The sequence below is a fragment of the Catharus ustulatus genome, chromosome 8 (assembly GCF_009819885.2).
Source record: "Catharus ustulatus isolate bCatUst1 chromosome 8, bCatUst1.pri.v2, whole genome shotgun sequence".
Classification (NCBI taxonomy): Eukaryota; Metazoa; Chordata; class Aves; order Passeriformes; family Turdidae; genus Catharus; species Catharus ustulatus.
The window spans coordinates 4,166,019-4,182,351 of NC_046228.1; the positions used below are offsets into that span (position 1 = coordinate 4,166,019).

A 16,333-nucleotide genomic window follows, 5' to 3' on the forward strand; every position below is an offset into this window, starting at 1 on the left:
ACTGAATTCACTTCTCTGTGGCCTGGGAGCGAGGCAGCAGCGTGGACGAGTCCTGTTCTCTGACACTGTCACAGGTTCAATCCTGTGCAAGTTGAACTTCAGGTTCTGATTTATAAAACCAGGAGGTGAGGTAGAGGAGGCACAAACACAGCCAGCAGCAAGGAGCAAAACATTGGGGTATCACCAAATCTGTGTTCAGTGCTCTTGGCACCCACTCCTTCCAGGAGGGACTTGCTTTCCAAAGGCTGCACAAGGAGAGCCCTGGAGCACTGAAATCCTTTACTTTGTTTTCCACACTTGTCAGAATTGGTTGAGGGTTCCCAAGAAACATTTCAGACAATTGGTCTAGGTGGGACTGGGGGCCGCTGAGGTCCTGAGGAAGCTGCAGGATGCTGGGTTTGGACTGGCTGCCTGCAGTGTGGAAAACACACATTGTGTTTAGTATTTCATGACTTGAGACACCTGACATTTCTAAACTGGCTCTTTACCATTTTTAAACAGTTTCTAGCATTTACACTTCCTTGCAGCATTTCTCTGTGTTTATGCCAACATTCCTCCCTCAAGCCTTTAATCTATTACAGCTCATGATGCTGCATGAAAAATCCCCCTAAGCAGGACACAGGACATCAATAACTTCACTTACAGCAACATAAACATAGGAAAGATGAAGTGAAGAAGGTTTTAAATACTACAAACCTTGTACCAGGAAAATGCAGTATGGTAAAAATATTGTGACTTGGTGCAGCAGGCTGGAAAAAACATGGCAGAAAATCAGGTTAGCAGAGAACACAAAGTGTAAATCATTCAGTCTTAAAATAACATCCTTTTAGAACTAGTTCTCATTTGCTGGAGGTTTCTTCATATACTCTTGCAACATTTTGTTTTGATAATTTTTATTCAGTTTTATCAGAACTAGACTCACAGCCTGGCTAAGCAGCACCTCCAGTGTTTGGCCTAAGAAATAATACAGGTGGTTTCAGTGTATCACAAAGTCATAATTAAGTGTGTTGGAGAAAAGGCACTGTGCAGCTTGGGTTACCCAACATGAAATAATCCAAGGCTGCATCTATTTTACCTGATTATTTCCTGTTTCATGACTTGCTCTGTTGCCTTGCTTTGGTTCCTGCCCATTGTTATCCCTGAAACAGAAACCACACAATCAGGAAATCCTTCAGGGATGCAGCATTTTCCAAGGACAAAGCTACAGCTCAGAGGTCTGGGTTCTGCTTTGAGTTCATCCTGTTCCGGACTTGACAAGCAATTATCAACAAAAATTAGGAAAGTGAAAAAATGCTTGAGAACAGATAACTGGAGTGTCTAGATTACACTTCCAAGGAGCAGGGGATGGACTGTTAAACTCCCCACTACTGCTTTTAGTCTGGTATTTTAGGAGGTGTGGAATATTTGTGTAGATAAAACATCCACCTGCACTGACCTGGAGCACACTCATGTTGAAATAGCAGCTGTAAGAAGGGAAATACCTGTGCTGTCCTCTGCTTTTCCTGCAGAGTTTCCTCCTGATTGCATCATGTTTAAATACTGCTACTGCAGTGAGGATGGCTACAGGCAGCACAAGGAGGAAGAAAATCAGCAGCCCATCTCGAAGTGAAGTATCTAGGGAAAAAGGATTGAAATAATGGAATTTAAAATATTACAGCTTTTTTTTGTTGGTCTAAAAAAGTACAATCTTCTAATTGTTGTAGAATAAAATTAATAACTTCACTGAAATTTATAACATGTTACAATAAGAAAAATAGGATTTAGCCTTATGGTATTACAAGTTCTTTCTGCCTTACCCACCCTATGTATATGCAACATTTTTCCATAAAATTTTTTCAATAATTCTGAAGCAGACAAATTCATTTTGTATTTGCTTATCACAACTGCTCTGCATGTTTGCTTTGCCTTCCTAAACTTTTAATAAATACAAAACAATTTTTCCCTTTCCCAAAATACAAATTTAGTAACATTTAACAAAACATGAATTGTTTCTACCCTCAGAGGGATCAGAGATTTTCCTTAGAAAACTACAGATTATGAACTTTGCTTTTAGACAAAGGGATGGAAAACATTTTGTGTGTAAAGGGCAGCAAAAGCTACTTCAATATCAAATACTAGTGTTTGTTCTTCAAGTCAGTCCATGAAAGAAGCTGTTATTATGGATTATTTTCTCAGTCTCTGGGGCAGAATGAGGGCCAGTTTCAGTGTCCTACCTGTGTGAGCTGGCCCACTGTCAACACTGCCACCATAGCCAGACTGGTTACAGAATGGGGGGGCCCATCCTGGATTGCAGTGGCAATTCCCATTGTTGTTACACACCTAAACCCAAACAACAGGGAGTCATGAGTCAGGCAGGGACAGTTCCCATTGCTGTCACACCCCTGCAGCTCAAACACAGGGATTAGTCAAACAACACCTCCCTGAGAGTGGCCACTCAAACCTTTGGTATGGATTTGGAGTTCCACACATGGAATGGCATGTGGGAACAAGAATTACTGCATACTATTGCAGTATTGCAATAGGAATACATGAAATATTAACTGGGAATAAGCTCTCCCCCTCCATAAAACCCCAAAGCACTGAGGGATTCTGATACCCCATGGTAATTCTCTCTAAGTTAACATTTGTGTTATTTGCCTTCAACAAATCACAGTCCAGAAACATAGTTTTACAACCTTTGGACTCCATTTTGATTTTTCACAGACACATACATAAATCAGGAATTACCAGATTCTCATCCTCAAAGGAATATTTTCCTTTTACAATTCACCAGCTCAGTAATATTAAAAAAAATCCCTTGGGAAATTCAGACAAAATGCCTCTCAGTGCTAGTGCTAAAAGGTTTGCAGTGTTCTGGCAACATGAATTACAGGTAAAAATAAGTGGATTTAACTTTCAGTGCAGATCAGGAAAAAGCAAAGCCACCTGCTTGGTTATTGCTTAAATGCAGGGAATTTACACAGGCTAGAAACAGGACACAAAGCATCATCTACTCACCCCATTATTATTACACTTCTGCTTTACATCACAGCTGTAGCCCAGATATCTTGCATCAAGACATTCAAAACCTAAACAGGCCTGGAACAAGTAATTAGTGTCTTGCAATCACAAAACTTTAAAAAATCCCATCTTTTTATAAATATACTATATAAGTGTATATATTTGCAAGTCTGCAGCTTTCACTCATATGTTAAGGAAAAAGACTGATACAGCATTCAGTATTTCAGAATGTTATAACTTCATTTGCCTCAGGTTTGCTTAACTCTGTGGATGCACTTTGATGGAGTAATTTCAATGACTGATAATGTAGCACCTCAGTTTTTTAAGAGCTAAATAATTGTTTATATGTATTGATCTCAAAAGATTTTATTGTGTTACAGCATATGAACAAGAGAACCAAGTAATGTTTTTGGAAGTTCAGAACTTTCCACCTGAAATATATTCTGTCATGCTGCTGTGATCCCACTTACCTTGTTCTCTCCACAGGCTGTCCCATCATGAACTTGAGCAGGATCAGGGATATCTGACCCTAAGTCAAAGTCAGAGGACCAGCACAAAATCCCAGATGCATTATTGACAACACTCCAGGCTGGAAGGTTGTGGAGACTGACAGATGTGCACTGGAGCTTCCCACACAGACTGTGCCTGTATGGAATAAAGGACACTCAGAGACAAGGTGAACAGATAAAAATCAGTATCACTGCAAATCCATTCCAACTTTTTAGCTTGCATTTAAAAAATATATTCTTTTAAATCTCTTAATTTAGGGCTTTGTAATAAATATGTTGTTTTACATTGAAGATTTTAGGGTTAGCTTGTATTTGGTGGTGACTTACTGGACAGGGCATTTCTTGTACACTCCACCTTTCATTCCACAGTTTCCAAACCTATCTCCTTTAATATTTGCTTTTTCAAAACATATATCAGGTGCTTTTCGTGCCCCTGTACCAAAAAAAAAAAAAAAAAAAAAAAAAAAAAAGTGAATCTCAGTAAGGTGTCTGAAAAATACCAGAAAGAAAAATTGTAAATGTCTATCAGGAGCCTACAAATGGGTTTACATTAATTAAATAATGCTACCATACCTTTGCCATAGATAGATTCACACTGTGAATCAAAGCTCTGGCACACTCCATAGTAGCAATAAGCCTTGCTGTTGCTGCATGGGTGACCATTCATGATGTAAACATCATCTGGGCAGTAGGCAGTGCTTCCATTGCAGTACTCAGGGAGATCACAGGCATCTTGTTTTGCTCTGCACTCTGCTCCTGCCACTTTAAACTAGGAGCAGAGAGGGAGAACACTTTTAGTATTGCAACAGAGGAAGTTCTAGAGTGAAACAAAGACAGCTGGGAATATTTAGTGATTTTAAAGAAGACAAATTCTCTTCTTACATGCTCTCTTACATCAAGAGGACTAGGATAGCTCTTTTCAAACATTAAAAAACCTCAGTGAACAGTAACAATTTAGTTGAATAAAGCACTGCCTACCTTGCAGTTTTTGCAGCACAGTCCTTGAGCACATTGTGAGCCAGGTGTGAGTTTGCAGGTGGCAGCATCACAGCAGGGGTTGGAGCATTCCTGAGAACATTGAAAAGGGATTCTGTTTTATTTGTACAGCCAGGAAAATACTCACCAATCCATGTGGATAAACAGGCCAAACTTTAAATAACTGTCTGTGTCAGCTTCTCACGTTCTCCTGCTTTAAAAAGAACCAGCAGACACTGTTGCTGTGTTTGATTTGTACAAGTCAGCAGAAAATCTCCTGTTCTGTTGTGGCACAGGGATGCCAATAGAACCAGGATTTGCTGGCAGCCTTTTGATTTATTGGTGCCTTTTTTGAGACACTTTTACCTTCTGAAGAATGAGCCAATACATCCATTGTTGGAGGGACATTTTGACAATGCAAATGTGACTCTTTAAAGTCACTTTGTGTAGGCAGAGTTTAAGGGTTGCAGTTAACAAACCTGTACATGTTCTATAGATAAAGTCTCTGTCATGGAACAGAAATATCCATGATGCTAAAACCAGCACAAAACCCAGTGGTGTTCCCACACACTCTGCTCTGAATTTCTCTTTTTTCTTAGCAGTGCCTCAATGTTCTGTGAATCCCAATAGCCCTCAACTGAGTCCACATCAAAATCAAAGCATGATTTTAAACTTTTACTAAAATTTATTTTGATATTGCTTGCAAAAATGCAAAATTACAAGGAAAACTCCTCAGATAATAATGCAGTTAGGCCAGTATTATATAGAAGAATAGGATAGGATAGGATAGGATAGAATAGAATAGAATAGAATAGAATAGAATAGAATAGAATAGAATAGAATAGAATAGAATAGAATAGAATAGAATAGAATAGAATAGAATAGAATAGACAACAAGTATCCACCTCAATTTCATGCATTACCTGTGGTTTGCCACAGTCACATTCTTCATTGTTATCCACCACATTATTACCACAGACAGGTTCTTTGTACACATTACTTGTTTTGGGAGGATTTCTGAGGCAGATTCCTCCTCCATTTAGAATAAAGGCCTCAAAATCATCAGCACTACAGGTGCTGAAATTCCTGGATCCACTGGAAAGGATAATATTTTATTAATATAAATATTTTGCTTACAGGAGAACATACAACTCAAGCTCTTAAAATATTGTTTTTCCATAATAAATACTGTATTTCATAATGCTAGGAGATCATGAAACAGTCAATTTTTATTTTGCTTTGCATTAAAGTACAGTACTAAAAGCTTAAAATACTATTATAATATGAATGGTTTTAGAAGCCAGAGATCATCAAATTATCTGTTCTGGTGTCCTGTATGAAACAGGCCTTAGAAATTCTATACTGAGTCTAAAAATGTTTGATTAAAAAATATTCACAGGAAAACATTCATCTTAGCTTGGAGTCCCTAAGAATTGAGAAATGCACCTTCCTAGAGTATTGTCCAATGTTCAGTTACTCTGATTTATAAATACAGCTGGGGATAAATAAAATATTATGATCTTTTTCTCTGAAGGGGAAAGCCAAAGAATACAAATGAACTGAAGGAAACATAAGCCAAGAAGTATTTTTAAAAATTAACTGTTAAATAATTTGTTGTATATTTCCACAAACCCAGTGAGTACATGTAAAGCATTCTCAACAGAGTGAAAAAAACTAGCAACACACTATTATTAAAAAACAATAATTAAACCCAAAAATTTTTTTATAAATAAAGAATGTTTGGTTCAGAAAACAGATAAAATTTCATATAAATTAAAATTATGTCAAATCCTAAGTCAGCGAATCCATCTCTGTGATTAAATTTTTCAAACAACTCCCCATCCACTAAAGTTCTTCCAGATTTATAGGAATTTCACAGCTTGTAAGGCTGAAAACAAAATGAATAATTAAAATAAAACAACTGGAAATCTTACTTATCTGTGCTGTGCATGATATAGGATGCAGGACACCTCTTATCATCGTGTTTCATTCCCAGATTGTGCCCCAGTTCATGTGCAACTACTGTGGCGTGACGTAACATTTTGTTGTGATTCAGCTAATAAAGAGAATCCAGTTTTAAAAAGTGAAACTAAGGAAAATACTGTTTGTATTTGTATGTAGTACTGTTTATACCCTGTGATTTACTCTCACCAAAAGCTCTCAGGGACTAGGAAGGCAGAATACCAAACTTATTGTAAGGTGAAAGCAGCAAGGACTGACAATTTGTCACTTTATTTTCAGGTAGGGCCAGATTTCTGCCACTCCTTCCCTGAGGATCATATTCTGGATAATAAATTGGCAACTGATCTGGGTCACCACTGCAGGTTTTATTCTGTGTGATTCTATTCTGTTCTAACTCTGTTAGACACTAATTTCAAATAAGGCTTTAACAACAAATGTACTATTAAAGAACAGAACCTGCTTCTGAGATTGTCCCCAGTGTTGTGCCATCCATACTTTAAGGAAACCTCTGAGTTACTGGTTCTGCCCCAAGGGTGGAGAAAAATAGAGTTTTGTACTAATTTTTAAATTTTTTTGCCTGTTTACAGCCCTGTTCTGAGGAATTTCAGACACTCAAGACTACAGTGCATTACGTGCACTTTCTATTTATTTAAAGAGTAAAAAACCCACCATTATTTTGCAGCTGCATTCCCATCCCAGTTATGAATTTTAATGATAGAAGGATGAGATTATGCAATATTGAGTTTGATGAATCACAAAAGATGACCAAAAGAATTCATTGAAGATTAAATGAGTCAAGTGGGCTGGAATTTGACAAAGAAATTGGGAAGTACTTAAAAACAAAACAAAACAAAAGGTGCAAAATATGCACAAATCTTTACATAAGAAACCCCATGAAAGAAATCAGCCAACTCCAGGACTAGGGTGATTTGACCAAGTAGGTCAAGGACCAATTTCTTCCACACCCAAATTATGATGTACTTACAGTGCTGATTGACCCTCCCTGGACATGTGAGCACACAGTACCCACAAAAGCCATTCCAATGGATCCACTGAAAGAGCTTCTGCCTCTGCAACAAAAGCAGTTTAGAGGTGGTGTTAAAGATGGGTTGAAAGTTCATGATTTCTGCCAAAAGACACTGATGAGCCAGAAAGAAATATTACAAGGCAGAATTTGGTCTTCCTGAAGTCAAGAAGGAATTTATCACCACAGCAGGGTTTCATTCTAATTAATAATGAATATCTGTATAAGAGCTTGATAATAATGATTAATCACCCAAGTTTGCTATGTCAGTGCACTCAATTACAGATGGCTGAGGTGGGAAGGGACCTCTGGAGGTCACCCTGTCCCTGGAGTTGATTAACTCTTAAGAATCCATTATAGTATCTTGTCTTTTTCCAGGTTAAACCATTTTGCAAGTGCAGAGAATTATACTCCAGGTAAATTTTAATTAATATACAAGCCCCAAATCTTATTGTCCTGAGGTGATGTTATGGTGCTTGTAATCCCCAGTCGTGTGTTCTGTTTAAGTGAAGGTTTGTTTTGTCTACTTATCAATTGGCTCACCTCCCCCATCATCTGTGCTTAGGGGAGGCTAGGTTTGCAGGCTTTGCTGGCTCTTGCTTGCTTGGTTGCTTTGCTTGCTTTGCTTTGCTTGCTTGGCTTTGCTTGCTTGGCTTTGCTTGCTTTGCTTGCTTGGCTTTGCTTGCTTGGCTTTGCTTGCTTGGCTTGCTTGCTTTAGCTTTGCTGGCTTTTGCTTTTGCTTATTAGTTAGTTTAGTTAGGCAGTCCAATCTCTTTCCCTGGACTGTTTTTTTGTTCTTTCTTTCTTTCCCTTTCTATACACCATCTGAACCTGTTCTGGACCAGGACCTGTGGATCTGCAGCAGTCATCCCCAGCGCCAGAGACTGATACCACTCACAGGAGAGATTTTCTGAGTTTGTCATCCTCTCACACCGGTGACAGAGTTTTGGGGATGAACAGTTTCTCTTCTTGTGTTGGGGAGTGTTTTGTTTGATTAATAAACAGGTTTTTTCCACTTTTCCTCTGAGGAAATTCTTCCCAAACCCGGTGGTGGGGGGAGGAGTCGTGGGGGTTTTGTTTTCTGGGGGCTCCTTCCGGAGGTTTTCCCTAAATTTGCCCTAAACTAGGACACATAGACATCATATCCTTAACCCTGGCAGCATGCTTTTCCCACTGAATGCAAACTTACATTATGAGGTGACCAACATCATTTCTTGAGCGCTTCAGAAGATCTTTCTGTCTCCAAGAAACAAATCTGCTCAGCACATCTCCAGCTGAGCCATCCATTACAGATATGTGGTTGGCATCTGTCCAAACCTCTAATCCAACCAAAACAATCTGAATGTTTAATGCTGTATACATCTGGAAAAAAGGTGATAATTAATGTTCCTCAGCTGTTCTGATGGAATTCTAAAAGATGACTTCATTACTATTGAGTAAACCATAAGCTGAACATAGTGACCAAGACATAACTTCAGTTTCTTTGAAACTCAATATATGATGTTTGTAATTATAAGTGAAACATAATGTATTTGTTAATTGTAAACGAAATAAAAATATTTAGAATATAAAACATGGTATAACTGAAACCAATCTACTTTATGAAAGCACCCAAATATATCTTTTGGAAAGAAAGCTGCTCATCTGAACACTATGATAAAATAGAAACTGCTGAATCCAGGCAACTTAGCTGACCTACCCCATCAACATAATTAATCAGCTCCACTGTTTCCTTTTGCACTGCAACAGGATCAGAATTCTTCAGCAAAAACTGTAAAATACCATAATAATGTCAGAGGAGAAAAATGAGCAAAACATTAAAATGTATTTAGTGTTGGATGATATCATTACCCTGTTGTGATCCACAACCACAAATAATTCTACATAGCTCTTCTGGGGCAGGACAGCTCGCTTCTCCTGCAAATCAGAAAGCACAGTAAGTTAACAGAATGAGTTTGCAGTGTTGCATTTTGTAATGAATCTGTGTTAGATTACTACATAAACATCTGTGTGTCAGTACTTCACACCAGGTCAGACACTGATGCATGAGCTGAATGGCAGCTTGTGCATTCAGTCCCACCACAGCTGTCCTGGCCAGACTCTGCTCTTCACTACAGGGTTGCTTCAAGCTATGTGAGATCCCCATTGTGCTCATCTTCTGTCTTCTAGGATTTCCTCAGCAGGGCTCCCACCAGCTTGGTGTCCATGAAAATGAAGGCCACAAGGAAATGTCTGCCAGGTCAATCCCACCTGCAGTGATGCTGTGCAAGAGCCCTGGAGATGCCTTGGACTGCAGCTCAAGGGAGAAACAGAAATAGATTTACCCTGAGGAGCCTGTCCCTGCTGGAGGTACTGTTTGATGAAAATGTGTGTGTCACAGACTGCTTCACAAACATCTCGTGCTCCAGGCTGCCATTCAGCACCCCACAGTGGAAGGGGATACCCTGAACATCTTCCAGTTCATAAAGCACATGTTCAAATGTGCTGGATGTGTTGAGGGGCTCCATTCCATACCACTTGCCTCCAATGTAGAGAATTCCCCTAACAATCATAATAGAATTAAACATTATTTCACCATTTTTCCCTCCTGGTTATGACTAGATGAATAAATAACAGCTGGATACTTAGACAATATGTTGAAACAAATTATTGTTTTAAATTATATTAATATGGTGTTAATTCAAATGCCTAATAAAATATTATTTAAAATACTCAACAAGTGTGGGTTTCTTGAATCAATTAGAAAAGGAAGAAAAAAGAGAATGAAGCCAAATTCTTAATAAATCAATCTGGATTGTGGGTACAGAGCTGATACAAAGGGTCCCTTTCAGCCCTTATCTCTGTTCATTTACAGGACTGATTTATTGTGAGTGACATCTCTCTGTGAAACTTCAGCTGAAAGGTACATGGGGGAATTTTATGCCATTTGTGATTTTATTGTATTTGAAACACAAAAAATGGGTTCAAATGTGGACAAATTTTTTTCATGGAAATGGTTTGTCTTTTGAAATGTGCCCATTCATAAGACAAAGTTGTTTGCAGGAGTGTTTTAAGTCAACAAAAGCTTCATCAAGGTAGGAATTTTTTTTTCTACAAAGGTATCTCTGATCATGACATTCACATCAAGTACTAGAAGCTTCAGTTCATGCCCAGGTTCTGCCTATATTTATTACAGTTTCTCTTATATTATCTTTTTTTCTGTGAAGGAATTTTGGAAAAGGGGAAAAAAGCGGGAGTTGAGGGAAACTATAAAACTATAACAAGTTTCAGCTTCATCAAAAGATGAAATATTAAAAAAAACAGGAAGAGAAAATACCTAAGGCCATCACATGTGCTAAGAGCAAGTGTGGAGTCAGCAATTCCTTCAACAGTGCCATGATAATAACAGTGTGTCTGAAAAGAACAAACCCACATAATTAGTGGCACAACAAGGTGGTTGCCTTCAACTGCAAGCTTATTTTCCAGCAAACCATATTATTTGCATGACATCAGGCCTGGCTGTTAGAAATTTACAGAACTCCCTACTTGGAAAGTAATCCTGACCTTCTTGGAGGAGAATATTCCTTGACATGAGTACTACAGTAGCCCTTGGTCCCTTGGCTCTAGAACACAGGCAGCTTTTTAGTTTAACCCATCACCATCTCTTCTAAAAATATTTTAAGCTACATTGCTCATCTTGTTATTAGAATCCTCTGAGAAGATCTTTCATGTACAAACCACACAAATATCACTGAGTTCATGTGCAGTTTGAAGTTGAAAATTAAATTTAGAAGTATTTATGAGATTTGTTTGATAGAAGATTTAAAAACTATAAAGCTTTGATGCTGCCATTGTACCTTAAATTGCATATCATGCAAAAGTGGCTCAAATTAATTTGCCATAATCTCCTGGCAAATCCTTTCACACCTTGGGGAATAGGGGTGCTGCACCCCACAAATAGCCCAGTCCCTCATGAACCCCATGTTTAGATCACTGGTAACTGTTAAACAGAAATGTGAAAACTCACAAAAGTCTCACTCCCATCTCATTCTTGGCTTCCCTGTTTTTTTCAAAGTCTGACACAAAGAGGAAGTTTTATTATGTACAATACCTCATTTTTGGATGGTGTTGCCTGGAGTTTCCCATTTTCCCCATATGTGTACAGCTTAAAGTCATCACTAAGAAGTTTTCTGGAAACAAAAATAAATTACTGTTCTTTTAATGGTCTAGAAACAAGAAACGAGTCAAGAGTCCTGGTAAGTGCTACATTCTGTTAGCAGCACACTCAGTGCTAAATTGTTATTCAAATCCAAGCACATGAAACAAAAGGAGCTGGAATTTTTGGAAAATAAGTTGTTTTGAAACTTATTATTCTTTATTTTAACTAAAATGTGCATAGAGAGGAATCTAAGCAGACTCAGTTGCATTAAGTCCTGGCCTATTAGAGGTTCAGGAATGAGAAACAAGAGAAACAGAAAAATTTCTTGAAACAGAACACAGCTAAAACTCTTCTGCCCTGCTGATAAAAAACTAATGTTGAACTGAATTCTAATTTTCCCTAAGGATTTTCTGAAATATTCTAAAATTATAAGCAGTGTTAATAAAAAGAAATAATTTTTTTTCACAGCTAGAAAAGCTATTATTTCCTTTTATTTGCAAGATACTACCATAACAGAGACATTATATTAACACTATTTAATAGAGTTGTTTTGTAGTTGCTGCAATCTGCCATTTAAATTATTTCTTCTGAATTTTTTCAGTATAAAAATGCTTGTCTGTATGCAACTGACCCTGAAACAAGACAATTATCACATACTTATTTTTCTTCAGTTTCAGGAGGTATGTTCCATTTTTGGTTTTAACTGAGTAAGAAAGATTGTCATCTGAATGTTCCTGAAAACAGAATAAAAGATATCACTTAATTAGGTTATTTCTATTCAGTTTTGTTAATTCCATGTTTTGCTTGACAAGAGAGGCCCAGCTACTGTGTATGTTTTAAGTAAAAAAACACAGATTCCTCACCCTCAGGCTTTAGTATTTCAAACTCTCAGCAGCAAACTGAACATTCTTTCCTGTGTAAAGTTTAAATTCTCTGAATCTATATTTTTATTCAGACAGGAGGGCACAGTCCATGAATGCAGTCTTTGCTAAGTACCACATCATGCTTTGTGACACTCCTTATGTAAATCAGATAAACGACTCCCAGTCTTTTATCCCCTAATTGGTTTGCTCAAAGATGACTAATGCTGTTTCATTAACAGTTATTTCAGTAAATGAACTCAGTATCTGGCACAAAGGTGAATTACCTCAGAACTGAAGAACTAAGGCTCAGGTTTCTCTTTTAACTCATCTTTTAACCTGTGCCACTCTGGGGGACCATTTTTATCTTTTAAGTGCTACATGGCTGAAATCCTCTGGTTATTATCCAGTGACCAGAACACAGAGAACATGGATGTTAGCTCAAGTTCAATATCTAATCTGACTCAGAAGAAATGAAAATATTCTTCATGTCCCTTCTCACTTCTGTTTTACAAGGTCATTAACAGGATTAGAAGTTTGGAAGGCAATCACAGGCCTTTGTGGGGAAAAAAAATACTTAAAACTAGTTGAAAACACTAAGAGAGAATGTGGGGCACATTTCATTACAAAAATCTGTACACCATCCATTGTGTGTGTGGAATGTAGGACAGTGTTTTGGAAACCAGCAACAAGAAAAAAGAAAATCAGACAGAATAACAAACCTCATGAGAAAATGGGGGATGTTTCTCTCTGCCTGTCAGACTTCGAGGAATTATTATTTCTGATGTAGAAAGTCTGGATGTGTGTTCAGAGGATACACCTGAAAATAAAGTTTGAAACTGGTAAAGAATCAGAAAGGATAAGGCATTATGTTGGCACCTGCACAGTGCTGATAGAAAAAAGCCTACTCTGATGCAGCCAGAAATGGAGAAAGAGTGAAAGAGATCAGGAATGATCAAACTGACTTTTAAAAAAGTTATTTCAGATTAAAACTGGGGTCTTCTGGAGCACACAAAGAAAAACTATCAAAGCATTTAAACAAAATCTTAATTCTCTCATATTCTGGTTTATTAAATTTGTGATTTTGTCATTTTTTCTTCCATGACTGACAATTTTAACCTGATACACTACAGAAAACTGCAGCTGGCTGTCCTTTCTCCATTGTCCTGAATAAGAAATACTTTTAGTTGTCCTCTGGATACAATTTGTCCATCTCCTCTGTGGGTGAAAATGTGGCTCACCACGCTGCCTCCTGCCATTGCCTAATCTTGGCATTTTGTTTGTTCTAGCAAGTCAGATCTTTGCAAAAGGTTTGTAGCCTTTTGCATGATATCAGAATTATCTCCACAACAACATGCTAATGCAGGAAGCTAAAGATAAGAAGCCTGCCAAGTATCTGGTTTCAGGTAAATGGTTATATATAATCTCTATTACCTTTTTAAAAAATTGAGTGAAGTTGAATTAATCTTTCTTTTTCTTGTTTCTTTGATCAACAGAGACACAACCATTGCTTTTAAACAGCAATAACATGAGTTTTAACAATGGAAGTGGTTTCTTCCTTATTAAATTGTTCTTTTATAAGGAAACAGATTTCTTCACATTTATAGTAGTACAAAGTCACCCTCAGCCTCCCACATTCCTGTGGAAGGAATTCATAATTGCAAAAAAGTCACACAACCAGCCAGCCATTCAAAGCTAGGAGGGTTCTCCAGTGTAATGATGATCTCTACCTGTTAGATAGCATCAGGATTTTTAAAAGCTAGGTGCAGGTAGCATATGTTTAACAGTACAGGCTGTAATTGCAATCAAAATGTGGAAGCTGATATTAGCAAACTGGTCTGAAAGGAATATCAGCACTTGATATTGTGATTTTGCTCTTAATCTTCAATAATTTTATTATCTAGATCACAAAATCCATTCTGTTTCACGAGTCAAGCATATGTTGAACTAACCATGGAGATGCTCTTTTAACAATTCAAATTTTGACACCTGAAAGCAGGAAATCATCTTTAATGCATGCCATAAAAATAGCACTTTCTATGAAACATTTCAGGTGTTACACTTAAATCTAAAATGTGAAGCCAAATCATAAATGGAATTAAGGAAAAATGACAATGAAATTGTAGGAATTTCCCTCCCATTAGCCAAGAAGAAATGTTTTCCTACAGTCTCTAATATTGATAAGAGTGCCAGCAACTGCAGTTGTCACAACCAGTGTCCTGCACAGAAAATGATGTAGGTATTTACATGCCTACAACATCCAGGATGTAAAAAAACCCACAGAGAGCTCAATTATAAAAAGTTTAAACCTGTAATCTTTTCCAAGATTCTCTCAATGAGCAGGGCTGCACATGGAGAGCCGTGGCTCAATGTTAAAGATGTGTATCATTACAATCAGGGTCCAAGCAGACTTGGAGAAACTTCCTGAACATTTTAAAAAAGAAAGCTTACCTTTTATCCAAAAAGGGTTTCCAGTAGAAATGAGTCCAAAAGTGAACAAAAATAAGCTGTGCATTAACATGACTTCCTGGAGAACCTACTCCAGCATCTGAGCTGGCTCTGGCTGCTCTGCAGGGAACCAGAAGAACAAGAACCGTCTGCTCCAAAAGTAAACAACAGAAAAAGCTCTCCGATACTGCATCTCTGCTGAGGAAATGGGAAGTAAAATTTAATCCACCAGGCTTGTGAGAAAACTGGTCAGACAGCCTAATGCAAACAAAAAGCAGCACATTCTTAAATGCTGATTGGAGAAGGAGCATGTCCCGTGTCGGGATCAAACTGGTTTATTCTAAAGGACTTTTAGCCCACGGTGAGATCATATGAGATTAGAAACACAGAATATTGCTACTGACAAATACAGTGTTTAGGATGTTTATCCTGGCTACTGCCAGCTCAATAAAAAGTAGCGTTTTTAGAATCAATTTACTCTGAAATTTCAGCTTCTTGTCTTCCACTTTTTCATCTTTACTTTAAAATATAATGCATATGAACACATGAAAATCCCCAAAACAGAGGTTCTACCCAGCCCCTTCTATGTTAAACACAATTCTCCTCACCATAAGTCCATAACTTTCTGCAGATCATTGCTCTTCCAGGATCAGAGTAATCTTCCATGCAACCACATTGCCACCAAAAGCAGAAGATAAACGCTTCTAAAACCAGAGGAGTTTGTAACGCATTTCAGAAGTATCAAGTGCATTTAGAAACACAAAAAAGAGACTGAGACAACACACACAAACATTTACATTAATTAATTTTAATTAATTCTTTGATTAAAGCAGAGAAAATCCAGTTTTCCATTGCTGGTAAATCCTATAAAACAATGTCATAAGTGACAAAAAGCAGAATGTTGGTTGTATTTGCTGTTCAGGTCCATTTCCCGGGAGTCACAGACTGAGAACACCCCGAACATTCCTGCACTGACAGAACTCGATATCCTCATTCCCTGGTTGTGTCTGAGCCTCAGGAGCATCATTCCCCAACTCCAGAAGGTGAGATCCTACTGAAAATTAAATGAACCCCATCTTTTATTGATGGCCTCTTTTATTCATAGCCTCTCTCCTGTTCGGTGCACTATCAGGACACAACCCGCGAGAATCCCGCTGCTCCAAATTTTGACGTATTAGCAAGTTTTACAGAATCCAAGAATCATTTCAGTTGGAAAAGACCTTTGAGATGTTGAGCCCAACAGGGGATCGCACTGCGGGGGAAGAAACTTTTCCTAATATCGACCTTGGACCTCTTCTGGTGCAAGTTCAGGGTCAGTCTCTTCTCCCAAACAACCCGTGCCAGGACAGGAGGACATTGTCTTAAGCTGCATCACAGGAGGTTTAGGGTGGATATTACGAGGAATTTCTTGTCAGAA

At 37.9% G+C, this 16,333-nt stretch overlaps 1 protein-coding gene across 1 annotated transcript; it reads right to left on the reverse strand.

Moving 5' to 3' along the window:
* Nucleotides 1–332: 332 nt before the first annotated feature.
* On the reverse strand, nt 333–14,989 carry LOC116999600 (disintegrin and metalloproteinase domain-containing protein 9-like). The gene is made up of 22 exons (XM_033066440.1): nt 14,920–14,989; nt 13,191–13,288; nt 12,266–12,342; nt 11,561–11,639; nt 10,787–10,863; nt 9,795–10,011; nt 9,322–9,387; nt 9,170–9,241; nt 8,660–8,832; nt 7,432–7,516; nt 6,419–6,540; nt 5,408–5,579; nt 4,488–4,577; nt 4,083–4,278; nt 3,837–3,942; nt 3,471–3,645; nt 2,998–3,078; nt 2,214–2,319; nt 1,482–1,614; nt 1,076–1,139; nt 697–749; nt 333–411 (listed from the first exon to the last, which is right to left on the reverse strand). The coding sequence occupies exons 1-22, from the start codon at nt 14,987–14,989 to the stop codon at nt 333–335; spliced, it is 2,391 nt and encodes a 796-aa protein (XP_032922331.1).
* Between the last annotated feature and the right edge of the window lie 1,344 nt (nt 14,990–16,333).